This window comes from Haliotis asinina, chromosome 1 (genome assembly GCF_037392515.1).
Source record: "Haliotis asinina isolate JCU_RB_2024 chromosome 1, JCU_Hal_asi_v2, whole genome shotgun sequence".
In the NCBI taxonomy this organism is placed as follows: Eukaryota; Metazoa; Mollusca; class Gastropoda; order Lepetellida; family Haliotidae; genus Haliotis; species Haliotis asinina.
In genome coordinates, this window is record NC_090280.1 from 67088877 (window position 1) to 67105282 (window position 16406).

The 16406-nt window shown below is 39.3% G+C and overlaps 1 protein-coding gene across 2 annotated transcripts in view; it reads left to right on the top strand.

Annotated features, from left to right (window-relative positions):
• Positions 1 to 1016: 1016 nt before the first annotated feature.
• The window catches only part of LOC137296297 (short-chain specific acyl-CoA dehydrogenase, mitochondrial-like), a 97458-nt gene continuing 82068 nt past the window's right edge, over positions 1017 to 16406 (top strand). The window contains exons 1-2 of one of the 2 annotated variants that reach the window (XM_067828066.1): positions 1017 to 1334; positions 14590 to 14744. In XM_067828066.1, coding sequence (XP_067684167.1) covers positions 1274 to 1334; positions 14590 to 14744 — 216 coding nt within the window. In that variant the 5' untranslated portion in view covers positions 1017 to 1273. Of the gene's footprint in view, positions 1335 to 5761; positions 5805 to 14589; positions 14745 to 16406 lie in introns of those variants that run through there. The other variant, XM_067828074.1, reaches the window with a different exon arrangement.

Here is a 16406-nt window from a genome sequence, read left to right on the forward strand (position 1 = left end):
GGGGTATTCCTTTGGTCCTTTGCTTATTTGTCAGTCTTTAAATCCTTTGAGCTGTCTGCTTAATAAAGGGGAGGGGTACCATCTTGAATCTCCTCAGTACAGACCCCTAACACCTCTTACTCATCTTCTTTTCATGGATGATATCGAGCTCCTTGCCAAGGGAGAAAACAATCTCAAAGAAAAGGTTCCCGTTTTCGAGTCCTTTTCTAACGATGATGGCATGACGTTTGGAGTCGACAAATGTAATACTCTTCATTTGAAACATGGCAAGGTTAACTATCATATGATGGATCGGTCAAGTTACAAGGGGGAGGAGTTATTGATCATCTTGTGGAAGATTAGGCCAACACCTAACTTGGAAAGCAAGTTTAAATTTGGGACAAGCTCCAGATTCAAGATTCAAGATAAGCTTCGGGCCGAGCTGGGTATAAATCTCATTCATGGAAAATCTGGAATTCAGAGCTAAATGCTCGAAACAAAATCAAAGCCACAATACTTCTGGTGTGCCAGTCCTCTCCAGTCCTTTGGAGCAGCTGGTTGGACAAAACAAGACAACCAGAGTCTTGACTGCCTCACAAGAAATTAAGATCATATCTGATAAAAGAGCCCATCACCCTAGTTGATAGATTGTTAACCAACCTTCTCTGCTTTTCCGGACAAAAACTCTGCAAAAACTTCTCAGAGTTGGTATGATGTTTTGATTATGATCAGCGTTTCATTGCGTGTTTTATGTTTATTACTTTTCGAGTTAAAGTCATTGGTCCGATTTGAGCCAAACCGACAATAGCAATATGCATGAACGGTCCGTTGTAGTCCCTGACTACAATATGATTTTAAAAGAAGCATGTGGTAGAATTGGGGCCACGGTGAGGTGAGGGAAAGTATAGACTTGCTGTTATCCGTAGTAATTTAGCGTGTTAGGAAGCAGCAGAAATAAAACATCAAAATAACATCATTCAGGGAATTATGGCTGCCTAATTTCTTATTTATCCCACTTCTGCGCCCCTTTCAAGGATGTCCGGCCCCTTCAGGCAAGGGAGACTATCAAGCCGTTCTACCAAGCTCTCAACAGAGTTTGCTTTGGGTTCAATAACAAATACAAAGAAGGACACAGAACGGAGCTCTCATGGAGTCTTGGCTTCACCAGCTCCGCGTACCAACGAACACAGTGACGCACACGGTCTCCGAGAGACTGTAAAATATAGGCCTAGGGACGACCTAACCACGTAGATCTACAGTAAAGAAGGAGCTCATTCAGACGGCCGTTGGAATTATGGCGATGTACCGTTCATTTTCTCACATAGTGTGCTCTCGACATATGAGAGAAATCAGGAGTATGTGTATTAATGTTCAGTCCTGTTCGTGATACTATGTTTCATAAGCATACGTTTTATCTTTGCATTGGTTGTCGTCCAAATGGCCGAAGGACAAAACGGCCTAGGCTAAAAAGTCAAATGGGTCGAAGTGGAAAGTCGAAAAGGCCGAAAAAGGGCCGAAAACTTAAAATTTAATAAATTACATTGTAAAATAGTATAAATAGTGTTTTGTTTGTTGTGATTTTATTTGAATGACTAATCCGTATGGGATATTTTTTCTGTTTTAGTTGAAGTTTTTAATCCAAATCTAATTAAAACATAACCACACAGCAGTTTCAGTCCAAGTAAGAGCTCAGGTGAGTAGTATGTCCTATTGATTAATTCCTAATTAGAAGTAGTTAATTGTTCTTTGACCTTCCTTAATCGTTATTTGGATATGTAAACGAATCAAATTGATTCTTAATTAGATCAATCAACCCTGTTGTTATAGGTGTAAAAGACTGCAACACAAGACCTGTTAATTCTCACAGATCAGAGAGAGAGGCATCTCTTGTTTGGTACTGATCTGCAATTACTTCAGTGATCCATGGCTCAGCAGTGGGTTCTGGATGGGACATTTTAAATGTCAAAGTCATCCTGCCCTGTCTATTAGTCTGGTCGCCTCTTATCACAAGCATAGTGGCCTTTTATAATCAAATGACCTTGCATAAATTTTCCTAGTTAATTATAAGAACTAATTAAGTAAATTATAAACTATATGTATTGCCATTACATGAAAACTTGGCTGCTTGCTTTTCTATTAGTATGCCATTACCATTTTATTCATGTTATGTTCATATTATGTTTCAATGCTATAAGTGTCAATAAATAATGTCAAACCTCTCTTAACTCTTTTTTCCGTTCGGCCCACATGACTAGGCATAAAGGCCCTTTTGGCTTTTTGTGATGGCTAATATGACTTTCACCTCGGCCCGATTGACTTTTTCCATCGGCCCTTTTGACTTGGCAATTCCTGGCACTTTTGATTTTCAGCCCATTTGACTAGTTCCTTCTTTTCACTGGTTGATAATATAGGATGGTTTGTTTGGTAACATACCAACACACAAATTAATATTTTTGACCATACATTATTATTTGGCCATTTCATGAATCCATTAATACAAACTTTCAAGCAGTTCACCATACCCAGTAAGATAAGAAAGAGTTTGTTCCCCAAATAGGTCATCAAGAAAGAAAATCCTTAACACCTGGCAACTAGTTTGCTCTATCTATCATCTTTACATACAGTCTCTAAAGAGGAGAAATAATGTTCACAGTGTTGTGTTTGTATTTTAAATGTAGTATATGTAAAAGCATTTGTATTTTAAGTATATCTTTCTTTCAGGCTTAATTTCAATCACTGATCAAGATACAACAAGAGTGATTATTACTGTAAGAAGTTTTTTAAAATTCTATATGTATTTTGTTTTCAGTAGTTTTCATTATTGTATGCAGGAATTCATTTTATTAGCTCTTCATTGCTGTTGCAAACTACAAAATGTCACCTCAAACATTATCATAGTTTTGCTTTGACTTGTAATGTTAAGGATAAACATGAAGGATGTTGCTGTTAAAAGGTTTTGTCCTACTTTCTAATGGAATTCTAGATATTTCCTTTTTGTGTTTTCTTGTTTTCTCATTTTCAGTTGCATATATTCTTTGCATGAAAACATTTGCAAGAGCTGGATGAAGTGTTTGATGTTGAATGAATGTGTTGAATTGATCATACCGGGTATTTCTTTTCTAAGATGATAGAATGCACTTTCTCTTGGGAAATGAGTAAGTTTAGTTTTATACCACACTCAGTAGTACCCCATCTATATGGTGGTGGTCTGTAAATAATTGAGTCTGGACCAGACAGTCTAGTGATCAACAGCATGAGCATCAACCTGGGAATGGGAACCGAGGATGTTTCAACCAAGTTAGCAAGAGTGACCACCTGATTCTGCTAGTCACCTCTTACGACAAGCATAGATACCTCTCTGTAGCAAGCATTAGTTGCAGTATACCATCTATATGGCGGCAGTCTGGAACTGAGGCAAAAACAGACATGCAGTGACAGATCATAGTCTTCGATGATTCAAGTCCTGTGTTTACCATCTATTCTTAGCGAGACAAATCCTTAACTTTATCAGACAATTAGACTGTTGATTAATGCAACAATTAGACCTCCAACAAGCCTCCAAAGTCAAGGAGGTTCCATTCATGTCATGTGATCAAGGGATCAAGTTCTTTTTTTTCACATCCAAGTACAGGGTTTGAACCAAACCATTTTGTGGCATTGGTTCCTTCAGAAGATAATCCATCATATCTGAAAGAGACAGCTTTCTTCACAGAGCTACATCTGGGGAGTAGACCAGACCAGTTCAAAGGCACAAAACGATCAGTAGAGCAAACAAAAGTGAATTCATCTGATGAAGGGGACTGAAATGACCCCGAACCATTGTGTGTCAAAGACTTAAAAGAAGATTTATCCATAAAAGATCTTGGTAGAGGTAAACTTGGACAGACTTCTCGATCTTGGACAGACCTGTCAGTCAGAGTGCCAGTGAGAATGATGCTGAAGCTCCTGAAACAGATGTAGGTTTTACATCCTCATCACAGTAAACTTGAGGAAACTGATAAACCAGATTTAGGTATGTTATAAATTGTTCACTGGTCACATGAGTACTTCAACCCATGGTCCCTCAGGGACCAGTGAACAACGTATTTATCTTACCGAATACCTCATGTTAATTTTGAACTGTTTGAGGCATGGGTATTGTGTTGTATACTTCTGCCAAGCAGTGTGAATCAAACTATTCGAATTTGAATCAAGCTGTTTTATCCCATAGGTATTGTCTTAGTAAAATCGCCGCGATGTAATTCCCCTTCTTAATATTCACTGGGACTACATTTGAACGTTTTTTTCTGAACTTATTTACTGTAAACTGTTTTATTTCTGTGCCTTTAAATTTGGTCACTAAACCTTTTCATGCCTTCTTATTTTCTAAAGGTGCTAGTTGACATATATCGGAAATTATCTCAGATGTTAGCAAAGAAACTGATAACAAGGTCATTTTACTCCATTTGTGTAATATATTCACCAAACAGATAGAGCTTGGTCCATACTTTATTATTCCAGCATCGTGACTTGACAAGATAGCGGTACCACATACGCGAGAGACAGTCCCAAAATTATTACCTAAGATAAAACGAAACATAACCACTGACAATTCTAAAACGATATAGGATCATATTACATTCCTCTTCTTTTGAAGAAAAAGAAATTCTGAAAGTAATCCTTGCTAAATAACTATCACAATATAATGTAACTGACTGGTTGACTTGGATCTGGTAATACTCACTTTAACAGTATCACTCTCCAGTTCCTCCATTGCATCACAATACTAATTACTCTGACAAACAATTCACAACAAAGCTTCTGGAACTGCAAATTCTTGCATTACCAACACACTAACACCCTCACACTAGCAATACTCCACATAGGAGTTTAACCTTAAACACAATGATTTGCACTTCTGTTGAATATCCTGAATTGTTCAAATATTGAAACTGGTCATATTTCAATATTGTTCAATGAATCTGTCTGGTTTCTTGACCATTCTACCTCTACTGGTGCAATACTGTTGAGTATCAATGTTCCTAGTGGTCAGTACACAGGCTCCATTGCTTCCCTCTGCACCTTCTCTGTTCACATCAGATATGACTGACTGGGAAATTACATTTGAGTGTTCATCCAGTGCAAACCTCACTTTCCTGGGTGTATGCGCTGTTCACCAAACAGCTGTTTACAGTGATCTATGACAGCCTTACTTGTATACTGACCATGTATCCTGCGTACAAAGTATCCTGCGTACAAAGTATGACTTGGAGTAGTAGTCAGTTATCAACAGATTCTCACATTCATTGAAGTGAAACAAATCCATCCCAACTGTGTGACATGGTCTCTGGGGAATATCATGAGGGTGCAATGTTTCATGTGACTAAGATTTTTTGTTCTCTTGACAAATCATGCAATTTTCCAACCATTCCTCACTCTCCTTGTTGATGCCTGGCCAATATGTACATGACTTGGCATGGAGTTGACACTTGGCAATGCCTTGATGACCAATGTGCTGTTGTTGTAGTGCCTCATGCCTCATCGCAGGTGGTACCACAATCCTCTCACCTTTCACCAAGAAACCATCCTCTACCGACAGCTCATGCCGACAGGACCAAAATGGATGTACAATTTTCCGCACTTGCTTTGCATCCTCTGGCCATCCAGATATAATAATTGTCTTTAATGCACTAAATGTCTTGTCTTTTTCAGTTTCCCTGTGGATCAACTCAAGCTTTTTGTAGTTGAGAACTGTACCTGGTGGATTGTTTTGTCAGTGCTAATAGTTGGACCTGGAGACAGATTCTGCCTGGACAACATGTCTGAGAGAGTCATCTCCTTTCCGGGTTTGTATCTAATCTCATAGTCATATTGTTGAAGCTGGGGCATCATCCTCTGGAGTCGAGGTAGAGTGCTGGTTAGATTCTTATGCTGAATATTCTCCAGGGGTTTATGATCTGATTCAACAATGAAGTTGCTGCCAAACACAAACGTGTGAAATCTCTTGCACCTGAAGACCACAGCAAGAAGTTCACGCTCAATATTTGCGTATCGCTTTTCAGTGTCAGTAAGTGCCTTGCTTGCACAAGCAATTGGATAACCATCCTGCAATATCACAGCACCAAGACCTTTCATAGATGCATCAACTGGCACAACTCTTGGCTTCTTTTGATCAAAGTACTTTAAAGTATCATGAAGACATATCATAGTCTTCAGCTTGTCAAATGTAGTTTGATGCGATTCTGTCCATTGCCATACATTGTCTTTGTAAGTCAAGATCCGCAACTGTTCTGTGAAATCAGCCAGGTTGGGTATGAATGATGACATATACTGTATCATACCAAGAAAATGCTGAAGCTCAACAGTGTATGCAGGTGGAGGTAAGTTGCGAATCTCCTGTACCTTCATCGGATCTTCATGTACACCTTGGGCATCATAGTAGTTTCAAAAAAACTTGATTTTCTCTTTTCTGATCTCACATTTCTCAGTGTTGAAAATCAGCCCATATCTTGCTGCAATTTTCATAAGCTGATGGAGATTTTGGTCATCTTCTTCAACAGTCTTTCCATACACAGCTGTATCATCACCGATGCCAATTGTCCCTGGACACTGTTCAAGAATCATATCCATCTTCTCTTGGAAGATGTCCTGTGAGATCCGTAATCTGAAAGGAAGTCGAAGAAACCAATACCTCCCAAATGGCGTATTGAAAGTTGTAAGTAGCTCAGAGTCATCATCAAGAGTGACACTCCAACAGTCATGTCTAGCATCTAGCTTACTATACACAGTTGCTCCACTAAACTTGTGTGTTATTTCTTCCAGGGTGTCTTGTGATATGTTCTCTTAATAGAGTCATTTAAGTCACTAGGGTCAAGGCACACCCTTAGTTTTCCACTGTCCTTCCTACTGAATGCAAGTGAGGAAACCCACTCTGTTACCTTGGTAATGACATCCAAAGACTCCATCCTGTCCAACTCCGTCTTCAATTCATCTTTCAGCTGAATTGGATACTTTCTTGCTGGATGTACCACTGGTTCAGCATCCTCTTTGAGGGCAGTATGACACTTACCCGGGAATTGACCAATGCCTTCTAATCTGTCAGGGTATAATTTCTGCAGGGTTTCCTTGTTTGGGATAGGTACTGACTTATCCACACTGTGAACTGAAGTTGTAGGGCAGTTTGGTGTAACTAGATTCACAGCAAGGGTTGAAGGAAGACCAAGTAGAATAGGACCTGGTGCATCTGCAACAAAGAATTCAGTGTCCATCCAGTTACTATTAAATCCACATGTTAAAGTGACACTACCATACTGGGGTATGTTTGTACAATTAAATGCTCTCAATTTGACATGTGGAGCCTTTTTGGTACCAGATTTGGGAAAACCTGATGCATCAAGGTATTCTGGAAACATCCTCCTGTATACACAAAGTGGAAGTAGATTTCCGTGTGCACCTGTGTCTACTTTGACCTTCATGGTATGACTACCTTGATGGTTATCGAGTTTCACATCCAAGGTTACTTTCAGCTCATCTTCATCATGCTTATCTACCCCATCAATGAAAGTGATAGTTTTAAAATGGAAGTGTTCAAAATCTTCTCTCACACAGTCTATATCATGACGTTTTTGTGAATGTTGATGTGTCTGTGATGGCACAGATTCCGACAAAGTGATTTTATGTGTGCTTCACTTTCATGCTGCATAAAATAACAAATGTATCTGAACAGCACGTCCGTTGTCAGTCTACTGTGGCGCGTAGTCGAAACAGCACGCCAACTGGTAAACAGATTCAGTCCAAGACACATCACAAATCTTGGGCGGAATTAAGACAGTGCTACTTAGGCCTTATTCCACCTCTGCCACCATGTAATATATTCACCAAACAGATAGAGCTTGGTCCATACTTTATTATTCCAGCATCGTGACCTGGCAAGATGGCGGTACCACATACGAGAGAGACCGTCCCAAAATTATTACCTAAGATAAAACGAAACATAACCACTGACAATTCTAAAACAAAATAGGATCATATTACATGTTGATAAGACCTTAACTATCCCCACATGGTGCTGTACTTCTGACTTTCAAATTGTGGTAATTTCTATGGGCACTGAAGAAAATTAATATACTTCCATAATTAAAATACTGACAAATAAAATACAGTATAAATACCTGAGGCATAGGATTGATGGATACTTTACACGACTATGTTTTATCAAGCTAAATGCAGGATATTGATCGATTAATCTTTCATTCACGTGGGAGCCACGAATAAGATCGTCACGTTATAAACGTGATCTTGTTACAGAGAGCGTCTCTGAATGTTTTTACATGACACGAAGGTGCGTGACCATTGAGGTGTTATAAAATAAACAGATATGCATAGTAATCTAAAAACCACTGTAATTTATAAAACTAGCCCTTTTTAATTGGGTGTTATGGCAATGAAAATAAAATTATCTCTTCTCACATGTTGTGGTTGCTTACTTAGATTGTGAAATGAATCTCCAAAAACAGTAAATCTTGTTTGATAGCTGTTTGTTTGACACGTGATTGAACAATGTTCACTTATCTGAATAAAGTGCATGGTATATCTATATTATTGTGTGTTTTTGTACTCGCTTCATGAAATCTGACGCGAAGTTGGTGAAAATTAAATGATTGTGAAAATTTGGCAGTTTACAGTATTGGAAAGAGAGTCAAATGTTTTCGTAGCCATCTCTATATTTTGCAGACAACACAATAATAATAGATTTAGAGTTTTATCATAAAATGATAATTCATACCAAAATTCATTATTAATTGTAACCAGTACAAGCAATACATTAGCACTCAAACATTTGGAAAATATCAATATAGAATATTAGATTCATAACAGTTTATTAATCTGTCTAGACATAACCCTTGTCTCAGTGAATGGTTTGTTGTACAGTAGAGTTTTTATTACATCAGGCGAGGATTTTAACTGTGTGAAATTGTGTGGTCATAACTTCTACCTTTTTCAGTAGAATGTCTGTGAGCTAAGTTTTACTGCTTTTGACAGGAGTCTTTGTCTAAGCTATTACTGATACATGATGAAACTAATATTCTATATTTATATTTTCCTAATATTTGAATGCTGATGTATTGCTTTTACTGGTTACAATTAATAATGAATTTTGGTATGAATTATTATTCCATGATATTTAACTTAACCTTCATCTCCCTGTGTTTCATGTGTATTGTGTATTATATTGTTAGAATTAAAAATTGATTTATACATTATAAGGTGGAGTTTGATGAACTGGTCAAACAGATGTTGGTTCCAGATGAACAAAACGACGACAAGTGAGAGAGACTGGTAGCGTTCACGGTTGGCGGCAAGACCAAACAATACCTTGGTGACACTATCACTCCAGAAAAAATTAAGAAAATACCTGGCGAAGAAATCAATAGTCGTTTCCAGAATCTCCATTGCAGTACAAGAGTCCTTTGCGAGCCCAAAACACGTGCCAACCAATATGCTACACACGATAGCAATACAAGAAGACAACTATGGAGCAATACGGAGCACCATTGCTAGAATAGAGAGAGAAACCCAAAAGAAAGGGAAGGCATAAGACCTATTTGTATCCAAGATAGACGTTTCCGAAATACGGTTTGATGGTCAGCAAGCGACTGGTGGAATACCTTGGGAAGAAAAACGGTTTCCGAGAGCAAGGAGACTCGCAGTTGGACAATCCAACAATTCTAGACAATATGGGTAGTGTAGGGGCCCACATCTGTACTTGGGTCGAGAGGCCTGGAATGGCTATACAATGGGAACAAATCTTTACAACAAAGTAGTTTCCAATTTCAAAGAAAAACTTTCCTGCATCCAGACATGCAATCATGTGGCTGTACTCACATAGAAGTGTCACTATACGCACATCCACACAACTCTGAAGAAATGGCAAACAATTTGGTAGAACAAACTGTAGAGATGGTATCTCTGCCAGACACCAACTTGTTCGTAGTGCAACCTATGAAGATGCCTAGACCATTGTCTGGTTTTTTGCAGATCGCCCACAAGGCACCATATTTGTAGTTTGGTATGTGCATTCCGACACTTTTAGAATTTCTGGCATCAGTGTTGCTCCTGCAAGAGCAGACAACGATGCTACATGGGAGAAAGCGAGAAAATGGGCTGCAGCTGATTTTGGTTTCCAAGCATGTCCAGTATTTAGGGTAGACATACTTTCCACTACAGATATCGGTGTAGAGCTGTGTCCACTATGTTGCTGTACAAAGGGTCCAGATGCAAAAACAATACTGGCTGAGTAGAAGACCAACCAAATGGAACAGATCCATGTATCCTGTTGCCTTCTTGCTAAACAGTAGAATGGGAATGAAGAACAGCCAAATGTAGCACCATTGGCAAAGCTTCTTCCAAATTCCAACAACAGGAAGTACCAGAGATTGCTAAAAACTGAGAGGTATATTCTGCCCAGAATCAAGGAAAACGATTGCAAGAAATACAAGAAGCAGCAGGTGTGGAAGAATGGAGAAGAGAAGCATGGGCTATCCTAGCAGGCAGAAAGACAGCACACCATATAGAACAAGAGCAGCATAGGTGAAAAGAACTGAACTGACTAGGAGAAACAGAACGGGAGATACAGGAATACACAAAGAGATCGGAAGAAGCCAACAAAGAAGTAGAATCTGCTCTACGAAGCACACACACAAAAAACATTAGCAGACATTGCCAATATGACATGGCCTATTCTAGGATACCACAAACAGCTAGAAACGCAAACATCCAGCAGATGGGACTTGTTGTGAAAAGGTGCAGCAATGCCAACAGTAGTTTGGGCAAACAAAAGACTGGAGCATGTGTTGGAAGAGTACGACTTTCTAGAGATCACTACGAACAAATACGGGCAAAAAATGGGTTGGATACCGAGGGGCTTGTCCAGCAGCAAACAAAACAAAATACCCCGTTGGCCTGCATGTCCGCATAGAACAGACTAGAACTTTCCAAAAAGATGAAAGAGCCATATCCTGGAATCCTGTCGCAGTAGTTGTTGCCCTAGATCCTAGAAAGCTATCTTCCATAGAAACCGAGGCGATAAAGACTATAATGACCTGCTGGGCGAAAAAAGTGAAAACCATAGTGGTAGAAGCTACAACAGCCCCACTTCCAAAGTATACAACCAAACTTCTAGAAGTCGAGACTGGAAAATATATTTGCAGAAAGTTTGCCGCTACAACATTCTGAGGGAAAGCAAGAATTGTATTGAATCTGCTGCCTGTGGGGAAGATGGGAACCCAAGCACACACATCGAAATATCAACATATGTCTACTTTCTGGAGAAGGAAGTAGAAAACTTTGGCGGGGTAGAAGCAGACAGCTTGCTTCTGTGCAGATTAGGCCCAGAAAAAGTCAACGCCACAAAAAAAACCAAAGATAGACTTCTGTCTGTAGTATATAGCTAGGAACCAATAGTTCCACCAGTGTTGCAGAATAGAATACCACCCACGTACCTTACTTTCTGCTATGATTTGCAAAACTATTTTGCTGTTTATTTGCCAAAGTTCCCTAGTATACAAGCTAGTTGGTCTATTGGGGCTTCCCCAGCCATTTCTTGTAGCTATTCGTCCACAGAGGAATACTCCAAGGGGTTCCCTTTTGCAGTATGCAGCCTTGACTTTGTTGAGTGCTTCAGATGGGAAGTGATGTGGATTTCCTCTGCTGTAACAATATGCATTGCTGCAAAGAAATATATAGCTCTATATCTATACCTCCAATTGTGTACACATGTACACATTTTTTTTCTATTTTCTACTCCATGTGGTAGGGGTCCCTGCAGTAGACCATGGAAAATGGCTTGGGCGTTGATGTCTTCCTCTTGTCAGCCTGTCTGTTGGTTGGTATGCAGTGCTTCCAGGTGGGCAACCTTCGAGACAAACATGGTGACCATGGAAGGGTAGGCCATCTTTGAGTCGATTGCACCACCTGCCCTACCTTCTGGATATTGATATCTTCTTCCTCGACATTTTGTACATCCTCCTGGGGTTCGTTGTTGTCATCGTCCAGCCTAGACAAGATGTCGACCAACAAAGTCATTGTTTGCTCCACACAAGAGAACAACATTGTTGCTGTTTGCTCCACACAAGCCTTGATCTTTCCCAGACGATCATAGAAGTCCTGGATTTGGAGCAGGCAAGATGGTCAACAGTTCTGTGGCAGGCATTACTGCTCTGCTAAAGGGCAACGTCGGATTTAGGACGGGCAAGAAGGCCGAAGATGTTGCAACAGGCTCTCGCCATAGCTCGTACAGCCTTGTGGATCCAATACCAAATTGTTTTTTGACCTCACTTACAGGAAACACACTGCGAAGGGAATGTATTTCATGGATGTCCTGAAGACAAACCCTTTTTTGGTGGCAAGGTTTTCCTAGGTATATATCCCATACTTCTCTGTATGTCTATATGGAAATCCCAATCCCATCCCAATCCTCCAGATCTTCTCCCAATCATAAATCCCAAAATAAGCAAATTTTAAGCACATCCAAGCAATGCTTGTAGCAAGCCATGTTCCAGTAGTTGGCGTACTAGTTTTTGCATGTCCCTTTGGAAATACTTTGTCCGATATCTGTTGGATGATACAAGGCTATTTCTCGCATCGACAATTTTCCACCAGTTTGCCAAGTAGCAGTTCATACCGTATGCTCCAGATATTGCATGTGTTGTTGTACAGTTTCGCAAAACAGTCGTCAGTAGCAATATCTGGAACCTCGAGTTGGAGGCAATCCTGAGGGTGAGTAGTCCATTGCTTTGTTTTTCCGCAGAACACATTTCTTTGTGTTGATGCAGTGGTCAATGGCACAACACTTGCACATCGAGTAGTCAGTTTCAAGGAAAATGGGGAGTTCGGACATGGTGGTGAGGCAGATTGTGTCCAGGGAGTGATGAATAGTGGGCAGTTTGACTGTAAACACTGTAACAACACATTTCCTGAAATTATTCAGAAACTTCAACAAAAAGTGAAGCTGATAGAAGATTTTGATAAAACGCCTCATCCCACACAGAAAGCATTAGCATCAACATATGGAATTGGCAGACAGTGTCTGATATTTTGAAGATCAGTGACTTTTTTTACAGTGTGAACAACCTTGTTATTATTTGAATGTGTAATAAATGACTGCATTCTGACACTGCCTTGTTACTTATTCAAACATGTTGTCAAAACTGGCATTTTCATTTGGTCCCAAGTGGTGCCTGTATTGACAGAGTCCACTGTATTTCGAACTCGCAAAGATTTTCAAAAGCAAGAGGCAAAGATTGCATTCTTATTTGAACAGTTTGAATATCACAGGAATGCAGTTGAGACTGTTTTGAATTTAGAATGAGTGCATGAAAGTCTTAATACATCTCTTCGATATTCAGTTTCTACAAAAAAACAAGAACAGTTTGAAAAAAATGTTACTCTGAGAGGTCACACAGACCTTTCTGTTCTTCACCCAAGTGACAGAGGTTTTTTGAACATGTAGGAAATGTCCCAGTGAGGGCCAGTTTGGACAGCTTCCACTGTACATGTTTTGAAACATTCCTTGAGCTCTACGAGTACGTTTTTATTGCCCATGAAACTCATGTAGGTCTAACCACACATTCTGAGTTATCCAATACGGATGATGACTAGATAGAGACTCATGAATCTCTCTTCAGGAACTGTTTCATACAGTCAAGTCTGGGTCTTATTTGGGAACCTTTATTTCCATTTAGCTTTATTTCCAAATACATGTTGGGTACCATAGAGCCATTGACTATCAAACTGCAAAAGAGAAATGCAGATATCTATGTTAGATGCAATCAAACAAAGATCAGTAGTGTTAGGAAAGACATTGCCGTCAGCTTCAAGGAGGTCTTTGATGGCAGAACTTGTCTATGGAGATATCATTGTTCCATATCTTGCTGGATGCCAAAGACATCATGGAAATGTCCAGATCTTCACAATCTCCTAATGATTGCATGTACCCTACCAGTTGGAAGTGCTGAAGCAGAGAGATCTTTCTCTGCACTTCATCATTCTTCAAAACAAGATTGAGGAGGACAGACTTGCTGGTTTAGCTTTGATGAGTGTACGCCCCAATATCGTTGATGGCAAAGAGGTTAGAGACTGTTTATGAAGAGGAAGCACAGACGGATGTTGTCTGCCTTCCTGTCAAGCGCCCCTGATGAATCATTTCTCAAATATTCATGTATATTTTATGAATCAAGATTCCGTAGGGTTTATTGTCATACTGTTACAAACTTTGGATGTGTTCAAATTTTCACATCTGTGCCATGAGTGTGAGGAATGAGTGAGATATAATTAATAAATGTTAAGTCATTTACTCTCATTGATAGTGCTATCTCATGTTCACATGTGTGCTAAAAACGCGGATTTTGAATTGTGTTTTATTGTTGCATGACATGTATATACTTTTTTGTGTGTGAAAAAGCTGAAAGTCAGAATACCTATGCTTGAATGTGCACCCTTCTCTTTGAAAATTGCTGGATAGGCCTCTGCATGACAAAAACAATTCAGGGCCCAACCTTCATTAATAATATGGATGTGCCAAAATGTATGTGTGACTTTGTTAAGGTCATGTCTGTACTCTCCATCTTTCAGTGTTGTGTGGTTCACACTTGCGGAGTCTCAGCAGTTTGGTAGATCTTCCAGAAACTCATGCTCTGCTACGTAAGACCTGTCGAGACTATGCAGAAAATGAACTGGCACCTATTGCAGGAAAAATTGACAAAGAACACACCTATCCCAAAAGACAAGTAAGTTTTAATATGTATTCTTGTATTCAATGCAATGTTTAAATAAGAAAGAATGGTACAGAAGCTTTCCTGTGTTGACTCACTCACCAGCGTTGGAAATAACCGCAGGTTGTTATTGTACCAGGCCATCAGTTTCAAATATTTGTGAGCATAATCCTGTATTTTAGGATAACTTATAGATTCACTTCTTCGTATTTCAGTGCTTTGTGCATAGGAATGTCAACACCAGTCTTTAACAAATATAAAAGGTCTCTCTCTGCCCAATGTTACGAGAGTGACAAGTTAATTATGGAACCAGCAAAATGATTTTTGAACTTGAGAAGTTTGTATTGTCCCCATATCCTGAGACAGTCAGTCAGTTACGCAAATCAAATTTGTTGCAAATTTCTTCACATCTCAAATTTGATGCCAAACCTGCAGTGAAGAAATTTCAGATTTTGAAAATTGTTTTGAATCACTATAATGATGAGGGAATTTTTTAACATGATGTTTTGGAAATTGTTCAAGAGGAATGTTCAGATCAATTGGAATTGAAAAAAATTGAAATTCCTTTACAATTTCAAAAAGAAGAAAATAGAAAACAGGGAAATGAAAATAAAACGGAAATGAACAAAATTGAGATGGAGAAAGAAATAGAAAGAGACAGAGACAGAAAGGAAATAGAATTAAGAAAATTGGAAGATGACAGAGAAATTGAACTGAAAATGTTAGGAAAGTCATCTTAGCCCCCAAATTCTTTCTCTTTTTACACTGCAAGGCATGTTAGACTGCAACCTGTTTTGAAGGGTAAAGGCCAGGATGCTTATTCAGCCTTGTCGATACAACAAAGGTCGGATTATGATCTTGTCAAGAGTTCACTTTTGAAAGCTTATGAGTTAGTGCCTGAGGCTTACCGTCAAGTGCAGAAATGCTCCCAAAAGGGACAGTGAAACTTTTGTAGAGTTTGCTAGAGAAAAGGAAACATTGTTTGATAGGTGGTGTGGGTCTAAGGAAGTCACAAATTTTGATGGTTTGAGACAGTTAAGTGTTGATAGAAGATTTCAAGCAGAGTGTTTATTCTGATCTTTAGACTTATCTGTATGAACAAAAGGTTGATGACTTAGATGAGGCAGTGATGTTGACAGAAAATATTGGCAGAAATTGCTCACAAGAGTTTTTTTAGGTCTCCAGGTAATACAAAGTTTTCTGGCGGGCTTTTCCTCAACTAAGACTTCAGGCCATGCAGGTTACAGTGGTGTTAGAACAGGTTCACATTCTAGTGGCAAGCAGTCACATACTTTTCAGTCTAAGCCTAAGGCTACCAGTGGCTCTGATCCTGTTTGTACGTATTGTAAGAAGCCAGGTCATTTGATTTCTGCATGTTACAAGCTCCAGTTTAAAAATCAGGTTGCAGGTTCCCCAAATGCATTTTTGCCCATCGCACCTAAACCTTTCTTTCCAGGTGGTTCTGAGGAGAGTTTTGTTTATGAGTAAGTCTGCAGATTCTGTAGTTCGGAAGGAGTCTTTGCCCTTTGTTTCTACAGCTTCTCTGTTGCTTATGGGAGATCATTTTACACCATGGCCCGTTATTTTCTTGAGGGATACTGGAGCTCTTGAATCTCTTCAGTTCTGAAGGATATTTTGCCATTTTCTGAAGAGTCTGAAGCAAATTCAGATGTTTTG